This window comes from Pipra filicauda, unplaced genomic scaffold (assembly GCF_003945595.2).
Source record: "Pipra filicauda isolate LSUMZ 115617 unplaced genomic scaffold, ASM394559v2 scaffold2_size9829703_pilon, whole genome shotgun sequence".
Classification (NCBI taxonomy): Eukaryota; Metazoa; Chordata; class Aves; order Passeriformes; family Pipridae; genus Pipra; species Pipra filicauda.
The window spans coordinates 4,550,221-4,569,087 of NW_024104421.1; the positions used below are offsets into that span (position 1 = coordinate 4,550,221).

General features: G+C 42.0%; 1 protein-coding gene across 2 annotated transcripts in view; it reads right to left on the reverse strand.

Annotated features, from left to right (window-relative positions):
- Positions 1 to 18,867, reverse strand: part of TMTC1 (transmembrane O-mannosyltransferase targeting cadherins 1) — a 145,813-nt gene that overhangs the window by 71,729 nt on the left and 55,217 nt on the right. For both annotated transcript variants that reach the window (XM_039383164.1, XM_027726647.2), the window contains exons 6-8: positions 17,161 to 17,242; positions 16,095 to 16,198; positions 4,743 to 4,932 (exon numbers count right to left, since the gene is read on the reverse strand). In XM_039383164.1, the coding sequence (XP_039239098.1) occupies positions 4,743 to 4,932; positions 16,095 to 16,198; positions 17,161 to 17,242 (376 nt within the window). The remainder of the gene's footprint in view (positions 1 to 4,742; positions 4,933 to 16,094; positions 16,199 to 17,160; positions 17,243 to 18,867) is intronic.

Genomic DNA, 18,867 nt, shown 5'->3' on the forward strand with positions numbered 1-18,867 from the left:
CCTGGGTAGGCCAGTGGCCATTTGAAGCACCAGATTATTTCTCTGACCTTGCAACTGGCATGCTTGACACGCAATAAGAGAGTCAGTCATTTCCTGGTGCCTTTGTAACCCATCTAGTCCCAAAGCTGGAAGTCCGACCACATCCATTCCTCGCAGCTGAGGCTGTCTTTGAAAATGAATGATAAATAAATGTCATTCTCTTTTCCCAGCTATTAATATATCTCCAGGGTGCAGGTGTTTGCAATAACATCCCCAGCCTTTGTCACATCCCCAGCACACTACTTGAAGCCTGTGTGAGGAAATTTACTGCAAAGAGCTGAGCAGAACCTGCGGATTTTGAGACAAACCAGTGACTCCTGGTACCTTGGCTAGAAAAGCTCCAGAGAGGCCAATTTGCAGAGCATGCTGGGCATCTGCATGGTGAAAAATCAAGTCCCAAATGGTTTCAAAGAGCTGCTTAATGGTGGACTGCCACTTTGCCACATTAGTCACTACGGAAAAATCTTGGCCAGAGGTGACAGCAAGGTCCTTTCCTCCCCCAGTGGGAGATGCAACAAGGAGCTGGCCTTTTTTTTTTACTCCCACCAGACCTCCTGAAGATGGGCATTAATTGTGACATGTGATAGGGATGGATGCAGCAAGACACAAGCATGGCTGTGCACCTCAACACTGTGCAGGGCAACAAGTCCTACTTGGGGAGCTGCTCACAGGGAGCTCTCTGGCCAAAAGGCAAGAGGGATTCGCACTACACAGAAGAAGTGACCCAGAGAATGGAAATTCTATACAAGATATTAAGAAAGCAATTTTTTCAAGCGACTTCCTCATTAAGTAAGGTGGAGGCCAACAGTGAAAGTGCACGTGGAGTATAAGAAGGGATGCTTGTCTCTCCAAACAAACTGGAGAGTTGCCTTCTGCATTTCTGCAGTTCTCAGCATTAAAACCCCATCTAGTAACAGACATGCTCCAAGAAAAGCACCTATGGACAGAAATCTTCCACTGTTTCTTCTCCTTTAGAGGTATAACAATGCTCACAAAATGAAACTGAACAAGAAAGCTTCATGCCTTAGACGTCCTTTATCAGCCCTACACATACATGACAACAGAGTTATTACCCTAATCAAAACAGCAACAACAAATTAGCCCTGTTTAAAATTCGATGGCACCAAAGGCAGAAATCCAATCCATGTATTCCCTAATTACAGTCCATGCAATACATTCTGCAAGTCTCCTGTGAGCCTGTGTTGTGGATGCACACGCATCATCTCTTGCCACAGACAATCAGTTCAGAGTTCACTGGACAAATGTCCTCACTGCTGCCAAAACAATTTCTAGCATTTCCATTCTCCATGCCACAGAAAGGAAAGTGACAGTGCCAATGAGAATGAATGAGGTTTTGTCCTCTCTTACCCCTGCACACCTACACTCTCAGACAAAAGGCACACAAACTGCATATCTGTTCACTCAAAAATAATTCCTTGGAAAATTCCAAGCTATCTCTTCCAGGTTGGAGTTTGCAATGAAAAAGGAGAGAAAAATGGCTTCTGAGAAAGTTCTGTGTGTTTGCTTTAAAAGAAAGCAGAACATCTTACACTTTATGAAGTGGGAAAAATCAACAGATGTGTCTTGTGCTGCCTACAAGCTGTAAAATACAGAGAAATAGCCTGTCTGGGGCTTAACTGAAAGATGGTCCTTCTCGAGGAAAGCAATGTCATATAAAAGGCCACTGCTGTTGCACCTAGAAAAGTGCTTTCTTAAGAGCCTAATATAATCAGTTTTGCCTGCAGTTCGTGTCCTGAACTTCCCTCTCTCCATTGTAAAAGGGAGTGTTTGAAGACGAACAGGATAATTTATTTCCAGGAAAAAGGGCACTTCCTGCTGTTTGCTTTCCTCAGTAATGCACGCTACTCAGCACAACACAATCTTCATACAATTTTCATACAACTTAAAGGCAGTATCACAACTGGGTGACTATGTGAGTTGTTAAAAATAAAACAGAAAAAAGCTTCAGAAATCAGAAATTTAGAATTTCCTGAAAAGCAAAATATTTCAGCTCTCTCCAATTATACCTCTAATTATATGCATATATATGCTCCATCCCTGGAAGTGTTCAAGGCCAGGTTGGATGGAGCTCTGAGCAACCTGGTCTAGTGGAAGGTGTCCCTGCCCCTGGCAGGGGGGTTGGAACTAGATGATCTTAAGGTCCCTCTCAACCAAACCATTCTGTGATTCTATGATTCTATACCTAGGGCTGGGGGAAGCATGTCCAAGGTGATCCCCAGGAATCATTACCAGTTCCATGTTCACAGTGGGTTTGTTGGAGGCTGCAACCGGAGACTGTCAAGATGGTTCTAGTTTTACTGAACTAGACACAAAAGCAGATTGCTTCAGGTCCAACTGATTCAGTGTTTGGGGTTTTCAAGAATAAACACAAAGAAATTTGTAAGATGAATTTCAAAGCATCCAGTAAGTAAATGTCCAAAGAGTGAAATTCATATTGTTTAATAACATTAACAGTGGTCAAGAGCAAAACTGAACTTCTCACAAAAAATTACAAGTTGTAGTTTCAAATCAAACAGTGGTATTTCTAAATCCAGATTGATTTGTTTTGATTTAAAAAAAAAAAAAAATATTATAAAATCTAGACATTTAATACATAAAATGTTTTGAAGTATTTTGTTTTGCAGTTTGACAGAAGACAAATGACTCATTTACCCAAAGGAATCCTTTTGGATTATTATTTTACCCAAAATAAAGTAACACAAAATGTCTTCAGATAATTCTGAAATATTTTTTCCAAGCAAACCAACAATATTATTCTTACACACAGTTCAAATTCTGACAACAGGAGAAGAAATAAAAATGAAATGAAACTTCAAAGAACATGGACTAAGATTTTTCAGAAGTCTTCAGTACTGGGCTAATGAGAATTTTATCATTAACTTTCCTGGGAATGGGATTAGGTATAATACAAACAGTTCTGAATATCGCTAGCAGTGAATAATGAAAGCAGGAGGAATACGAGATGATGTACAACCTGCAGGTAGAACTAGTGAATACCTAATAGGGTATTTTCCCATATTTCCTACACAGCATCCGCCAATGTATTATCTAAATTAATGACTCTGCAGCCTCAAACTGTTTGGTTCATTTTCTTTCTCTTATCAGGAGCACAAGGAAGACTGCCAGGGTAGACGGAAGCATGTACATGACCTGCACATTTCAGCATAACACAGGTATTAAAAACCTGTCACTCTTCTACTATGCTTTTCAGTGATACATATATTTAAGAGAGAGAAACTTTTGTACTGTTTCCAAAATGACTACCAACACCTTTCTTAAAGAAGCTTCCACAACACAGCTGAAGGAGGAACAGCTTGTAAGTTCCTATGATCCACAAAAAACCCCCTTTCCATATAAGTGCATATCTGATCTCTGACAAGGCTAGTACAATCTCACTTCCATGTCTGTAATACAATTAATGGTGCCTCTGAGATGCTGAATTGTAAAGTATGGCTTACCAACTATTTATTTACGCTAAAGAACAATTTCCAGATCATTTCAGATTTCCCACATTCCATTACTCTGCTGACAAAAAAATCTTCTCATCGAGATGTATCCAACATTTAGGTTTTAGAAGCATAGCAGAGGTGCAATACAAGAATTGATTTTATTTTCAAATGGCTCTGCAGATGACAGTTCCCAGCCCTGTTTGAAGTAAGTGACAAAAAGCCTAATGACTATGGGAGAGGCAGAGATGCTTAACAACTTCAGTGGGGTTTGGATCATTAACAGTAATCGAATGCAGGATTCCAGGTCAAGTTTTGCCCTCAAATCAGACCAATTAGAGACCGAGACATTCAACTAGAAAGATATTCTCATCTGTTAAGCTTGCCTGCATCAGTTATTAATGGTAAGTTTCTTTCATCTCAATCCAATGCATTCCAGAGGAAAACTTGTGCTTAACCAACCATTTCATCTGAAGATCATAGAATCATAGAATAGAATCATAGAATCAGTTGGGTTGGAAGAGACCTCCGAGATCATCAAGTCCAATCCTTGATCCAACACCACTGTGGTTACTAGACCGTGGCACTAAATGCCACATCCAGTCACCTTAAAAACCTCCAGGGATGGAGAATCCACCACTTCCCTCGGCAACCCATTCCAATGCCTGATTACCCCCTCTGTAAAGAATTTCCTCCTATTATCTAACCTAAACCTTCCCTGGCACAGCTTAAGACCATGCCCTCTTGTCTTACTGATAGTTGCCTGGCAGAAGAGACCAACCCCCACCTGGCTACAACCTCCTTTCAGGGAGCTGTAGAGAGTGAGGAGGTCTCCCCTGAGCCTCCTCTTCTCCAGGTTGAACAACCCCAGCTCCCTCAGCCTCTCCTCACAGGACTTGTGCTCGAGTCCCTTCACCAGCCTCGTTGCTCTTCTCTGGACATATCATGCAGTCATGGGAGAGTGCATCGAAGACCGCAAGAGAAAATGAGAATCATCAGCAAGCACGGAAGACCTGGAATCACAAGCACCTAAAATCATCTCTGAAGCAAAAAAGACACATGTCCGGATGAATGTTACATCAGGAAGCCTGGAGGCCTTTGGGGGTGATGTGTTCTAAAGGAGACATGGAGACCTCTGATCTGATAAGCTGTGTTGCTGACCTGCAGTACGAAAAGATTAGGAAACAAAACATCTTTATTTTTTTAAATGTTGTACTGCATGTGTTTTGGTGTTACCTTGAATGCAGCAATGCAGTGTAGGCTGAGTAATGCCAGCACCAGCACCAGGAACACTGTGGCTAAGTTCCTTGCATCCCAGATGGACTCGACCAGAGGGATGCTGCCAACCTGCCAGTCGTAGCACAGGGTGATTGGGGCCAGCAGAAGCCACGCGTTGAAGGCCAGAAGGTAGGAATAAGTTAAAAACCTGCAAATGAAAACAGGTAATGTAATACATGGAATGACTGCCAACACAGGAAACGTTTTCCTTTGGCAATTGCCACATACTGTGTGGGAGGAGGAAAAAACAAAACAACCAGCCAGCAACACTCTGCACACACAGGCGACACCACACCTCTCTGTCAACAAGGAGATGCCAACATAGGCAAGAGGCACTTTAACAGACTGTTTAAAGAAATAACATAAGATCAGCAATATTTACACAGTTTCTATGCACCAGCCTTTGGAAAACTAACAGACCTTCATCTCCCATTTGAATGTTGGACTTTTGAAGTGACTTTCTGCCAGCTTCAAGAATAAATGAATAGTAACTAAGCAGGTACACACATGTATTGAATTTTTACACTGTTCACTACATCACTGCTGCAATACAAAAGATCCTTCTAGCTGGGTTTGACTTAAACTTTAGGATTTCTTCTATATGCACATCAAGCAACTAAAGAAAGACTCCTCTCTTTTCTCTTTGCAAACCAAGGCATGGAGAGAAAATACAGAAGAAAGGAGGCAGAGGTAATTTTTGGCTGATCCCACCACAGCTTATTAGGGCTGGGGACAGATTGCACGAGATGTGCTACAGAAATATGAAGAAGTAGGGAACCTTTCAAATTGTTGCAATCTCCAATAATTGTTAGTCTCAATAGAGAGGAAATTAATGGGGAATGGAAATGGGGAGCATGTTGCCCAATGGGAAGTATGCAGGGCTTTCAGAAGACTGAACAAGAACAGCATGTGTGTGACTGGGCTAAAGAAAACAAGAAAAAAATAAAAATCAAACCCACATCCCTCTCCCCCCCCAGGATTTTGCTTCTTGGCATCTACTTGCCAAAAAGTGCATCTGAAATTGAAATACTTTTGAGTGCAAGAGATTGGAGATTATTCCAGCAATCACAAAATCAACCAAGCAAAATTGCAACAGCCTTTGAATAGACAAACTCTTCCTTGGCTCACAAACAGAAAAATCCACATTGTGCACAGCACCAAAAATGGCAAATACTAAAAAAAAAAAAATAAAAAAAAAATATATTCTATCCTGCATAGGATTTCTTCCATCTGAGCCTGCTTTGGCAGTTGTTATCACACCCAGTTGCCATGGTACCTCAGCAGCTTTATTAAAATGATAACAAAGGATGGCAGAGACGTCAAGCCATGTAGACAGAGGATTGTTTCACTTGCCATTTACAAACATGCCTCTTTGGGGTCAAAATGTAGCCCCTTACAATAGCACTTATAACATTATATTAAATTTGTGGCAGAACAGTAAGACACTGAAGCTAAATGTGACTCCAGGCAGGCAGGATGGAAGTTCCCAGGTGGGTGTTGGGCCCTAAATTTCTGTGAAAACGTTTTTAATTAACTACAAACTGCTGGGATATCAGTTTCTCTTCTCATCCGAAAAACAAACGACTCCAGCAGCACAGTGACCCAAAAGCAGGGAGGCTTACAGAGCAGGAATAATGTTTCATTGCAAACAGTCAAAGAGGCACATTCTTATTTTCCCACAAATCTTTCTAAGCTCCCAATTCTGGTGAAAAGTAGAATATTCCCACATTTTTAAGGTTTTCAGCCATGTCGTAAACTTCTCTACCATCCCTCCCTCTTCCTCACCTTCCCCATCCTGAGGTACTAAACAAGGGTAAAAGTGAGAACAAAATCCATTTTCTCTCTTAACAGAGGCAGCGATTAGAAAGCCAGTTTCTATTTAAGAAAGCATCCCTCAAAAACATGAACTAATTTTACTCAAACTCTTCTTGCAATTTTGATTGTTCACTCTTTCTAAAGAAACAAATGTGTTTTCTAGTCACCAATCCAATCTCTTCCGGACCACATTACAGAGGAACACAGCAACACAAAATCTGGTTGGGTTTAATCAGGCCAAGGCATTCACTTGTTATGTTATGTGTGGCCTGACCCACCTCTGCTCAGCCATAAACAGACTTCTCTATCAGCCTCAACACAACATCAGTTCAGAAAAGGCTGCCAGCACTCATTTACAGCTTAAAAGCCAAACTGAGATCCATTTCTAGCTTTACTTTTAAAAGAAAAAGCATGTCTATTTAGGTCAATCTGAATAACGTCATGACATACGATACCGTTACTACAAGTGCATATTGAACAGGATTTTCAGAAGCGTTGAGTTAGTTTCGCACTTGATGCTTTAGGAGAGCCCAGTTTTTGCAGTGAGTGTCCTTTTAAGCTGTGGCATATTAATATTCTCAGTAAGCTTCACAATATTGATGGAAGATTGTACGTAAACCACAGCACACACCAGAAACCCTCCCCTACTCACTCAGATGGGCTGCTGGGTAGGAAGGAATGAGAAGACATTTGGGATCTTTGCAAACTGCAGCACTGCAGTTAAAGACAGACTAGTTGCTTTTCTGCATCTTCACTGATAAGGCAGGAGCTGATAAATCCTTACACAGCACAGAATAAATAAACACAGTTTGCCACCATAACAAATTGAGTCAGTTTAACAATCTAAGAGGAACTCAGGGTAGCCAGAGCAGTGTGCAGTAATGCATTTCTGCTGGAAGGTTTGGACAAGCTGCTGTTGAAGATGAGAAGTCCCTCTCCAGGACCCACACTGATCAGGAGAGGTTTGTAAACAAATGCCTATTTTCAAGTGCTTGTGAGGTTTCAGTCTTCCTTGGGAACCATGTGCACAACTTGCTGCCAGAGGTGGGTCCCAAAGGAGATGGACAATCGCTCTGTTCCACTATGGCAATAAGTAGTCTTTTAACATGCTCTTCCAGCAGCAGTGAAGTATTTTAAAGCCTGTGACAGTCATTACCATCTAAGTACAGTCAAGTGGTTCACCTCTCCAGACACCCTTGTGGAGAACCCTTGGCCACATCTCGTTTCCAAGCCTGAGCACCCTCATTGAACACGCACGTGCTGTTAGCAGACATGGTAGTAAGATCCATGAGGGCACTGCCTGATTTTAGGAGGCATTTGTAAGCTGCAAAAAAGCCTTGAGCGAGCTCTGATTCCAGCAAAAGTTTGGCTACGCTTTCAGCATTGGTAACCTGTCCTTGAACATGATGGATGGCTGCATAAAATAAAGCACTACAAACTATCGCTATTCTATGTACTAGAACAGAAAAATAACATGATGCTAATAATAGTTACTGACAATTCAGTGCTGCTTTTTATTTATGGCTCTCAAAAGCACATGATATTCCTTTACATCTATGCAGTTCTCATGTCACAAGGCTAACCAGGGAGAAAGAGAAACACGGGAGAAAGATAAACACGAGAGAAAGATAAACACAGGAGAAACTTTGGAAGAAACCTCTCACCAAAGCTGACGTCTCTAGGAAATAATTTGCAAATTTTTAAAAGTCTTGAAGATTCATGAAATCATTCCAGGAGCTAATTACATTTCAGCAGCCTACCTGCAAATGGCGACAAAAGTGTTTTCTTTTAATTAGTTGACTGAGTGAATTATATTTTAAATTAATGATCTTCTCTATATTGCTGCTCGTGTCTGCTGGAATTCTAAGGGAGAAAAATCCCTGCCTATAACATCTCCTGCTCTCTCAGCTAATCCCATGGAAAACAGAGTATTATTAGTGAGGTGACAGGAAGAATTTGCCTCTTAGCAGGCAAACAGTTTTCCCCCAGGCTGGGTAAAAGCATTTGCATTGCGGCAAATTTTTTATTTGCAAATTGAACATGGAAATCCAAGTTAGAGCGGGTATCAAGTGTTCCTTTACACTTCTCACTATCTCTGGCATGCTCAGAAAAACACAGCTCCTCCCGTAGGTAGCTGGAGTTGTCATGGCAATCTGGTTTGTTTAGTTTTAAATATTTTAGTTTAAATGTACTGTTGCGAGCTTTGATGACTCATACCTAGAACCTGTTGCAGAACTATCTGAACTTATTGTTTCTGCTGCAAAAATGAAAGTAAAAGATACTACTTAAAGCCATAAACAATATGACAGGAAAATACTTGAGGAATTGTATAACAGACCTTTTGCTGAGCTTGGAAAAGCTCTCGTCTCAGCACTGCCAAACCCAGGCAATTAGACCACAAGGATTGTGAGACTAGGGAAAAAACCACAAGATTTATAGAAATTTATGAGGCATTTCATTTGTTTTCTGATTTTGGAGCATTTAAAGCTTTTCTCCACAGCTTCCAGGGACTAAGATTACAGATTTCTTTTCAAAACTGTGCTACACAAGTTATCACAAAGGTCCAACCGTGTCCCACCAAAGCTGCATGGAAAAGTGGGGGGCAGTGATCCTATTTTTTCTAGGTGCATACAACAGTGTAACCTACTGCCTACCCAGTTCTGGGACAACTGTCCTATTCCTGACAGACAACCCTAATCCCAAAGACCCAGTGGGAAGCATCCATTTGCAAGTGGAATATTTGCCAGCACTGGGAGTTTTATGAAGGCAAAGGCAAAGCATTCTCCTGGTTGCAAAAATAAATGGGCCTATCTAGAAGACAGGTGGTAAAAGTGCACTTAACTAGTATTTGGAAAAAGAAGGGGATGTACAAAGCAGATGGGGATCTGAAACAGCAGCAGGAAGATAGCTGTTGCCCTTTCAGAAGTCACAGACCTTGGTTATGCTCTTCTGAGAAGACCTCCACGTTGCCAGGCACTCTGGGAGGTTTCGGTTCACTATTAAGGGTAAGAAAAGCTTTCTTATTAGGGAAAGCTTCTTTTTCTCTTGTATTAACAGCTGAATTGATTGCAGCCCAAGGCTCTCTTCATCCTCTACGAAGCCCTAAACCCAAGTGTGTTTAACAAGTCACTTCACAATAATGTCCTCCTAGGGCACATGTGGCTGCAATTATAGCCAGGTGGTGGCATTTAGGGATATAATCTTAAAATTGTATATATTTGCACTTCCCCTGGGGAACTGTCAGTCCAGTCATGCCTTCCCATATGAGTTTATTTTCCTGCTCTGTATATTGTCAGCCTAAACATTTGCTTTTCGGAGCCTTAGAAGAAAAAAATTCCCACTCCATCTATCCAGCTCACTTGGCGACGGTGGAGTAAGACTATACAAACAAGCAACAGACTACTACCATTTAACATCCAAATGTGACTATAAGCTACACAGAAAATACTTGTAACTGAAGGAAGTACCTATGTATTCCCTTTCATCAAACCTTTTGCATTTAGGGGAAAAAGAGATGCCAGTCAGTAGGAGATAGGAATAGGAAAGACAAAGATAGGGATAAACAGACAGCTGCAGCTTGATAAATAGCAAGGTAACTCTTCTGCATGGGGGGCTTGGGGGAACCAGGGGCACAGGAAGAAAAGCAGCCTATGTTGTCTTCTGTAGCTACACAGCCTGAAGAGCTTTAATCTGGTGAATGGCTCTCTATCAGTTGTTTCAACTCTGGGTCTAACAATTTGAAAAATATCGAATTCTTGAAGAGTAAAGACTTTCAAAGAGCCTGTGAGTTTCCAGTGAAACCCGAGCCTGCTGTCAGGGTCTCAATGCTGGAAAACCTGGGACTGATCTCATATTGTTTTCCCTCTGCAAACCCCCATGTGCTGTGGGTGAGGGCATGTCTTGCCATCAGACCTGATCCTCTGCTCGTCACTGACAGCAGCACGCTCCAGAAGTCACACAGCCCAAATCCCCCAGCCACCGGTGGGCAACTGCTTCTGAAGAGGCAGCAGCAGATGGAGGGTCCTCTAGACAGCCACTGAAATGCTGGTGGCTGATCCTCAGGAAATTAACAGCCAGACCTCATAAACCCACTGGGATAATCTTTCTGGAAATGGGCCATTGTATTCCAGGGCATTCCCATACTGATGGGAACCAAAGGGATGTCCTAGGCACGCTGCTTTGCCTCAGAGACTGCCTCAGAGTCTTCCCCTTCTGTATGGAAGTATTTTGGAAAGCAAAATGCATGGCCTATAGGGGTCAATGGCCTCTGCTTTGGCTGCACCCTCTCTATTCCATATGCCGGCTTTTTGGCAGGAAAGGCTTTTTGTGTAACCAGCACTTGCAGCAAGCACTATGACCCATTAAAATGCCCATCAGACTGATTTCCAGAGCAGCACTACCTATCAGGGTCTATTCATCAAGCCAAGAAAACTTAACTGAGAGAGATGCTGAAATCTTTCACGTGGCTCTGGGAAAGCCATTTTCTCTGTAGGGTCGCCTTTGCTTTGGAGCATCATCTTCCAGACAGGTTCTTCCCTATCCTCAGCCCCCTTGAAATATTTGCACTTAACGTATGGCCTGTCTGGCCCCTGGGAAGGCACGAGAGCAATTCTTATCAATACTGTTGTTCTCCCTTTTGCCTAGAAGTGAATGCTGGGTGCCTGCAGAGATTACATGTAGGGCTGAAGTTAAGCACCTTTGGGCACACGATAGAAAGCACTGGCATAACAGGCAGAACTTGACCACCACTCAAGTAGCATGTGCAAGCCTGGCTGATTAAGAGCTGATATGTCACAGGGGTCCATTTTAATACCAGCTCCTAGCCTAAGGTCAGTGACAACCCCATACCAGAGTAGTTGCTATGCTTGACTTCTGTTACCTTGGCAGAACTGGCTGGCACAGGGACCAGTTTTTCCAGCACAGGTCCATGGTCTGCCTCTTGGTAGTTCATTCCCTTTGAAGTTACAACTGGGATGATTAAATGCATCGCTCAGAAAACAGTCACAAATCTCTGTGAAAAGGATTATGTGCCAGTTTTTATGTATAAGCACTTCTTCAGCTTTCTGCGGCACTGAATTCTCATTTACCTGATTGAAACAGCAAAGAAATACAGAAAGCCAGCTTACAGAGAGAGCAGTTCAACCATAGGACAATTCTATCTCAAGGCAGTCCTAGTAGAAATGCATTAACTATTTAAGGAAACACCACATAAAACCTGCTTCATGCTCAGTGATCAGCCTACGGAGGTCACAAGGCAAATGCCAGCAAAGATTAATATAACTTGACTCCCAAAGACATAGGTTTTTTTTAAAAAAACCCATACTTTTAGTTTGAAATTACAGGTAAGATTTAATCTGTTTTGCACACCTTAAGACATGCTGCACAATGGACTTTTCCTTTGTCACACCACAGTGTTAGTAATACAATCTGTTTATCCAAAGGCCTCCTACTTCTTTCCCCTCCAGAATGGCAGAAGAAAGAAACATTGTGCAAAACGTTTGAAGCATGTCAGCCCACTGCTCAACACCCTCCTAACTCTTGAGCTGCACTTCAGTATACTGTTTACCCAAAGCTGGGTAATTCTCCAAACCTTTCTAATTACATTCTTCCCCAGATTCTGTCTAATACAAGCAAGAATGTTTGAACAGAGGTTTGGGATTGGTTTTCCTATTTCAAATATAGCCTACCCATAGCAGATTTTGATAATAAAGTCTGTGTTCTTTTAAGGTAGGCTACTGGAGAAGGTACATCTTTCCTGCAGTGTACAACAGCCTGTGTGGACAGGCTTTAATGGCAGGGCTTACGAATAGCAGGATTCCCAACACCTTCATTTCTGCCTCTGCTGAGAAAGGGAATGGTGGACACATCTCATCTTCTCAGATCCCCTTTGCCAAGCAACACACTGAAGGCCATGGAAATGTGGCTTTCATTTATGTCACTAAGTTTTGGGAATATCACTTGTAATTTTAAGGACAGTAATTTAGCAAATGATGGACAAATGACTGTTTTTAAAGACTGAAAAACTGTCACTATTTCAGCATATTTAGCCTTTCAATTGTTAAATAAATCATTATCTGTCTACTTTGATTTATACATTCATGTTGTCCAAGACTGGAGACAGGTTACACAGAACATATAGGCATGTTCCAAGGCCAAACTAAGCCACACCAAAGATCTATCCAGACCAGGATCCTCCCTCCAGCAGTGACCAAAAGTTAATGCCAAGCAAAATATGTAAGAAGATGACAATTTTTTCCCTCCATCTCTAGCTAGCATGATGTCTCCCAGCTGGATGTGGTTTCTGCACATTTAGTAGCATGGATTTCTTTTTTCAATTGGCAAATCTCTTTGAGCCTGCATAAACTTTCAGCACATTCCCAGTGTCCTGCAGGAAGAAGCTCCCCAACTCAACTACCTCTTGCAAGCTACCTCCTTGGCTTGCTTTGAACCTGTCTCCTCTTAGATTCATTTGATACACCCTAAGCTCTCTATGCTCCCCTCTGACCTCATGACTCACTATTTTTTCAAACCCACGACTTACACCTACCCCTAATGTTGGTTCCAATAACCTTTGCCAGCCTTGGGACGCCTCACCAGCTGACACATAAACCTTACAAAAGTTAACAATACTCCTTTGGGTTCATCCTATGTCAGCCAGACCCCCAACTCCATATCTAACTTTATGCATTTCACAAAAACTGCAACACATTTCAAAACTATTGTTTTCCTTTTTTTATTCCACTGTTATCAGCCTTCCTCCTAGTCCGACAGAACTGGTCAAGTCTTACAATAATTTTCAACTCTGTTGAAAACCATAACATTTACCCTGAGGAGACATGCACAAAAACCACATTTCCAGCTCAGTGCAAATAAAGACAACTCCTTGAAAACAGAAACTCCCATTTGTGACCTGCATGATCTTCAGAGTTACAAAACAACCTACCCGCTGCCTGAGCACTAACCCTTGCTTCAACTACAATTATGGTGTTAGTAATCACCTCGACATCACCACCCAAACCTGATCTTTCTTTTAGTTTCACGGGGCTTCTCCCTTCTGGTCTTGGCACCAAACTTAGCTCTTCCACTCTCTTCTTCCAAACTCAACCCAAACTGCAAATAACATCCTGTCCTAGACCCTAACCTAATGTCACTCCTAATACCAGGGCCAGTAAGTTATATCACTTCCAAACCACCCTCAAGCAGTTTACTCAGGTAATACCACTTCTTATTTCCACCCTGTGGAAATGCCAGGCTTTAAAAACAGTATTATCTCTTCAGCCACCCTCTTCCTTGCACCTAAGCTGGACACCAACCCTGCATCTCAGACTCACCATCCTGCTGGCCAGACACACAGATCATCGAATCATCAAATAGTTTGGGATGGAAAACACCTTTAAAGGCCATCCAGTCCAACCCTTCTGCGATAAGCAGGGAAATCTGCAACTAGATTAGGTTGCTTAAAGCTCCATCCAACCTGACCTTGTGTGTATCTAGAGATGTGGCACCTACCACCTCTCTGTGCAACCTGTTCCAGAGCCTCACCACACTCATCATAAAGAATTTCTTCCTTAAAGCTACTCTAAATCGATCCTCCTTCAGCTTCAAACCATTACCCCTTATTCTATTGCAACAGACCATGCTAAAAAGTTTGTGTCTTTCTTTCTTTTAAGCCTCCTTTAGGTACTGGAAGATGCTTGAAGGTCCCCCCAGATCCCTCTCTTATCCAGGCTGAACAACCCCAACTCTCCCAGCCTTTCCTGATAGCAGAGGTGTTCCATCCCACTAATCATTTTCATGGCCCTCCTCTGGACTCACTCCAACAGGTCCATGTCTTTCCTGTGATAAGGATCCCAGAACTGGACACAGCATGCCAGGAGGGGTCTCATAAGAACAGAGCAGAGGGGCAGAATCACCTTCCTCGACACCACACCTGTGCCACTTCAACCCTGCTAGCTCCATCTGACATCCCAGCCCTGCACTTAGGATGACTGGCACAACGTCAGTTCTGCAGCAATAGCTCAGCTCTGACCATGGCAAGATAAAGTCTCAGGTGAAGTTACAGGTCGAGTCTGAAAGAGGAGGTGAGGAAGAAAAAGGTTTGCTGCCAAGATAGGGGCCGTGGTCAGTGGGTGCATCATGGGCTGTCAGTTCAGAGACAGTCACTGCATCTCTGTCTACCTGCAGGACTGACATTGAGGCCTGCTGGAAGGATGGGTTTCCTGAATGGAAGATATGGGCTTCTGGGTAAATTGGCTAAAATGAGGATTAAGACCAAGCTCAGCAGAAGTGGAAGAAGTGGGATATCTACAGGGTTTTAGAATCCCTTCAGAATAGTAATACTGTTTTTTACTGGCATGGATTTCCTTAATTAGGTTTGGAGCGGGTAGGTGTTGCTGGACTGTAGATGAAGCCAGGGCTGCTGCTGATGCCAAGGGAGGACCTCAGCCAGTAGCAGTCTGACTTGTTTTTCCCAAGGCTATTAATAAAATTCACAGTGCCAGTGGTAAAAATAGTCACTTTTTCATCCCTCAAGAATGACTTAGCTTTTGGGTTTAAAAAAACCTTCCCCTGTCACTACAAGATGTAAAGAGACAAACATGCAAAAGACACATGCAGCACAGAACAGATAACTGAAATCAAGCCAGGACCATTTATGACTTGATGACCCCCATCTCAGCACAAATATATGAAAAAGGGACAGCAGCAAATCCTTCACACTGTGCTGCACCGAGTCTGATATTAATGACTCCACCAGAAACACTGCAAACACATCAGAGCTTTCCAAATCAGACAAAGTGCTTCCTGGAAGCACTTTTAGCCTTGATGGTAAAAGGAGCTGTTGCCACATTATCATAAAGATCCCCAAATGAGATCCCGCCCGATTCTGCAGCAAATGTTGAATAAGGATTGATCTTAATCTGTGTCTCAGCTGCAATTCCACTGTTGGAATGAGGAGCCAGCAAGGCCAGAAAGTGGCACAGAGGAGGACTGCTCCCATTTTCATTTGAGACTTCAGGAAATTCCTCCAGAAGGATCCAGTAGCCAACCAGAGCAAACATTTATGCACATGGCCCTTCCACCTTCACTGATCAGTCACTGATATTCCACCAACAGCCCTGGTCATCCCTTTTTTACACAAACTTCAGCTGAAGCCAAAACTCTGAATGCATCCCATATGTCAGGAGCATCCAGTTCTAAGGTTTAGGATTAGACTTCAACCACTGGGCTTTCCAGTCCTGTGCTCAGGCAATTAAACTACATTTTTTGAACTTTGCATAAAAATAAGTGCACATATTTCAGTAAGAAAGCATCTCTAATATAACTCTATAGGACCAGGAGCGTGCTATGGTTGCTTTCTATTCTAGACAGAGCAATTAAGGAGTAGACAACAAAACAAGTCTTCTCAATTGCCATTTGTAAACCATTTTAGTGCAGGAAAAAAATAACATCAAGACTACATTTTTGAAAACTTCTGTGTGATCACTGGCACTGTACCTCGTCAGGAAATAGGGTGAGAATGAAGCTGGATTGTCCTGCTCCGAAAACATCGGCATGGATCCTCCCATTATCCAGAGGCGGAAATACAACAGGAGAATCACCTTCAAAGAAGAACATCTCTGTTAGCAATGCACTACTAAGAAGAACTAAGGCCTTCAGCAAATATTTTTGCTCTGTAAAGTGAGGCAAGCTCAGCAGTTTGGGCAAAATTCAAGTCTGCCCCCCTATGCAGGGCGACAAACCTGCGAACCCTCAGCACAGACAGCACACTGTAATGTTGTATCTCCCTCTTCCATGTCTGCCTTACTGACAGCAACTGGCACATCTCGGCTACCCACCACAAAGGCAGCATTTTGAAGGACAAATCCGTCACCCTGCTGCAGCACAGACTGCAGAGTTTTGCTATTGACCTCTACCTAAATACAGAGGAGAAAATCATGGCTGATGTTCTTAAAAGCTCTTATCATTCATTCATGCTGGCACAGGTGTAAGGACAAGCTCCATTGGTGCTTCTCATGATGTGTACTCCTAATTCCTGGAAGGATTTCTGTGAGCTGGCACTCCTCCACCTTTCTGGTAACCCTTATCAAAGGACAAGCAAGGGGATCCAGCTCCTAGAGCAGCACAGGGAGCTGCACACTCAGCACACCCCCACAGTGGGGCTTGTCTTCTCCCCTGCAACATGTCAAGCCCTGCCCATCAAGTAGCAGGTATTTGCAGGAAAAGTTTTCCTTATGACTCTTACTGAGCCCTGCACTGGCATTAACAGCATGCCACTGACAAGGCAGTCCAGTGCCAGAGAGTCCCCTGTATTTAGGGCAGGAAATACTTGCAGGTGATTACATGGTTGTAAGGGCAACCACTGTAAATCAAAAAAAAATTTGAACTGAAAACACAGTAATATTCTTGTTTCTGACCAGTTGAAATTTTCTAGGCTGATTTCCAAGACTAACTTTGTATTAAGATCTACCATTTAAGTTCCTGAGTCTTTTGGGATACCACTACACATTGTTCATTCTTGTCAAATACACAGAAATACATGGTCAAGTCCATTCATACTTACATAGCTTATCACCAAAGCAGCTCTCTTCAAAAAAGGCCTTGCGGTATACAAGAAATTCTGGTTGTTATTTGCAGTCAGGTAGCTGAAATATGAGGAAACAAATATTTGTTGTAATGCTTTTGAAACCAAAGCTCGTTTTTCAAATGGAGAAAAAACTGTACATTATTTTAACCAACCTGAACTAATGATGCAGTAATGACATCAACTCTTCAAAGATCTTTCCACATAACTTAAGTAAAATACAGTGACTAGTTCAGGTAATACACACTATAATACACTGGAGTTTTCCCATCAAAATCTGGTTTGGGTCTGTTTGTTGGTTTGGGTTTTTTTCTTCAAATCTTCAATTAACTCCTTAATCCTCAGAAAAATCCCATGTGTGTCTCAGTAAGATTGCTGTCTTCAGACTCCCAGAAGACTACACCGAGACACATTTTTAAAAGGTCACCCAAACAGAACAATTCAATTTTAGACCGTGATTAAAATGCAAAAACTCCTTGTTCCCAGCTCTCCGCTCAGTCCCTAGAGATGAAAATAACTATCTGGGAGAACTGATTTTAAGCACTTTTTTGGAATGTATTCTGCATGCCTAAGTTTCATTATATGTCTGCTGACAAAGTGGTATGATAATTAATTGCACAGAGACAAACACACAGGTGGTTTACTGTTGTAGGAATGTTCATAAAACCCTTCCTGTTTCTCAATGAGTAAAATTAAACTGTATCTGAAGCCAAAACTACACATTTATTTTAATATAGAGTAGAAGCACTTGCCAAAGTCTAAGGAGCTTTCTTAATATAACAAACAGTGCCATACCCATGACATTAATTCCATGATAATTCCATTTCTATTGAACCTTATAGATGCTTCATTATTGTAATAAAACAATGACAAAAAGAAATACAGAAGAGACAACAGGAATATTTTAGGCATATAGGAGCTAGAAAACTATTGAAAAAATGACAAGTTATTTTAAGAAGTTATAAATACCAAGTAAACAAAATAAATTCAGAAGGAAGACATTACACATTCTTCTGTGGAACATACAATCAGTACCAGGATACTCTATTTAAATGATTTACAAAAACTGCAGCTTGTATTGCAACACCTTCAAGCAAGTTACCTTTCCAAGCATGAACTCATCATATGTTTCGCCTGTGAACATCTAGGCATGTAAAACATATCTTATTTCCTCTCCAAATTCCTCAAGACAGTCTATCATCTGATTGCTTCCACCCTTCAAGTCTTTGAAAAAAACAAGATTGAAGCATTTCCTGATGCAGCCAAGAGCCTTTAATATCTGGCTTTTTGTTCAAATTTTCTATAGTAGGAAGTTTGCAAGCCTGGTCACCATGGTGAGATGAAAAAAAGATTATACTGGAGAAAAAAAGCACCAGGGCAAAGCCGGGAAGACACAGAGGCAGCATTTAAAAAGAGGAAACAAGTACATCTGGGTCCTCTCTACAAAGTAACTCTCTTCAGAAAACTTTCCGTAAGTGTCATGCTTAAAACTAGGCAACTAAACCATACAATGTAAAGCAAGCCAGATGACTTTCAGTCTTTGGTGTCTACTTATTGTCAAATGTTGATATTTAAGCACCAAACCTGACTTAAATGTCAGACTAATCTTCAAGGGCTGAACGCCTCAAAGTGCAAAGTTTCTCGAGCTCCCACTGATTTTAATCAGGCTCCAGCAAGTACAAGTGA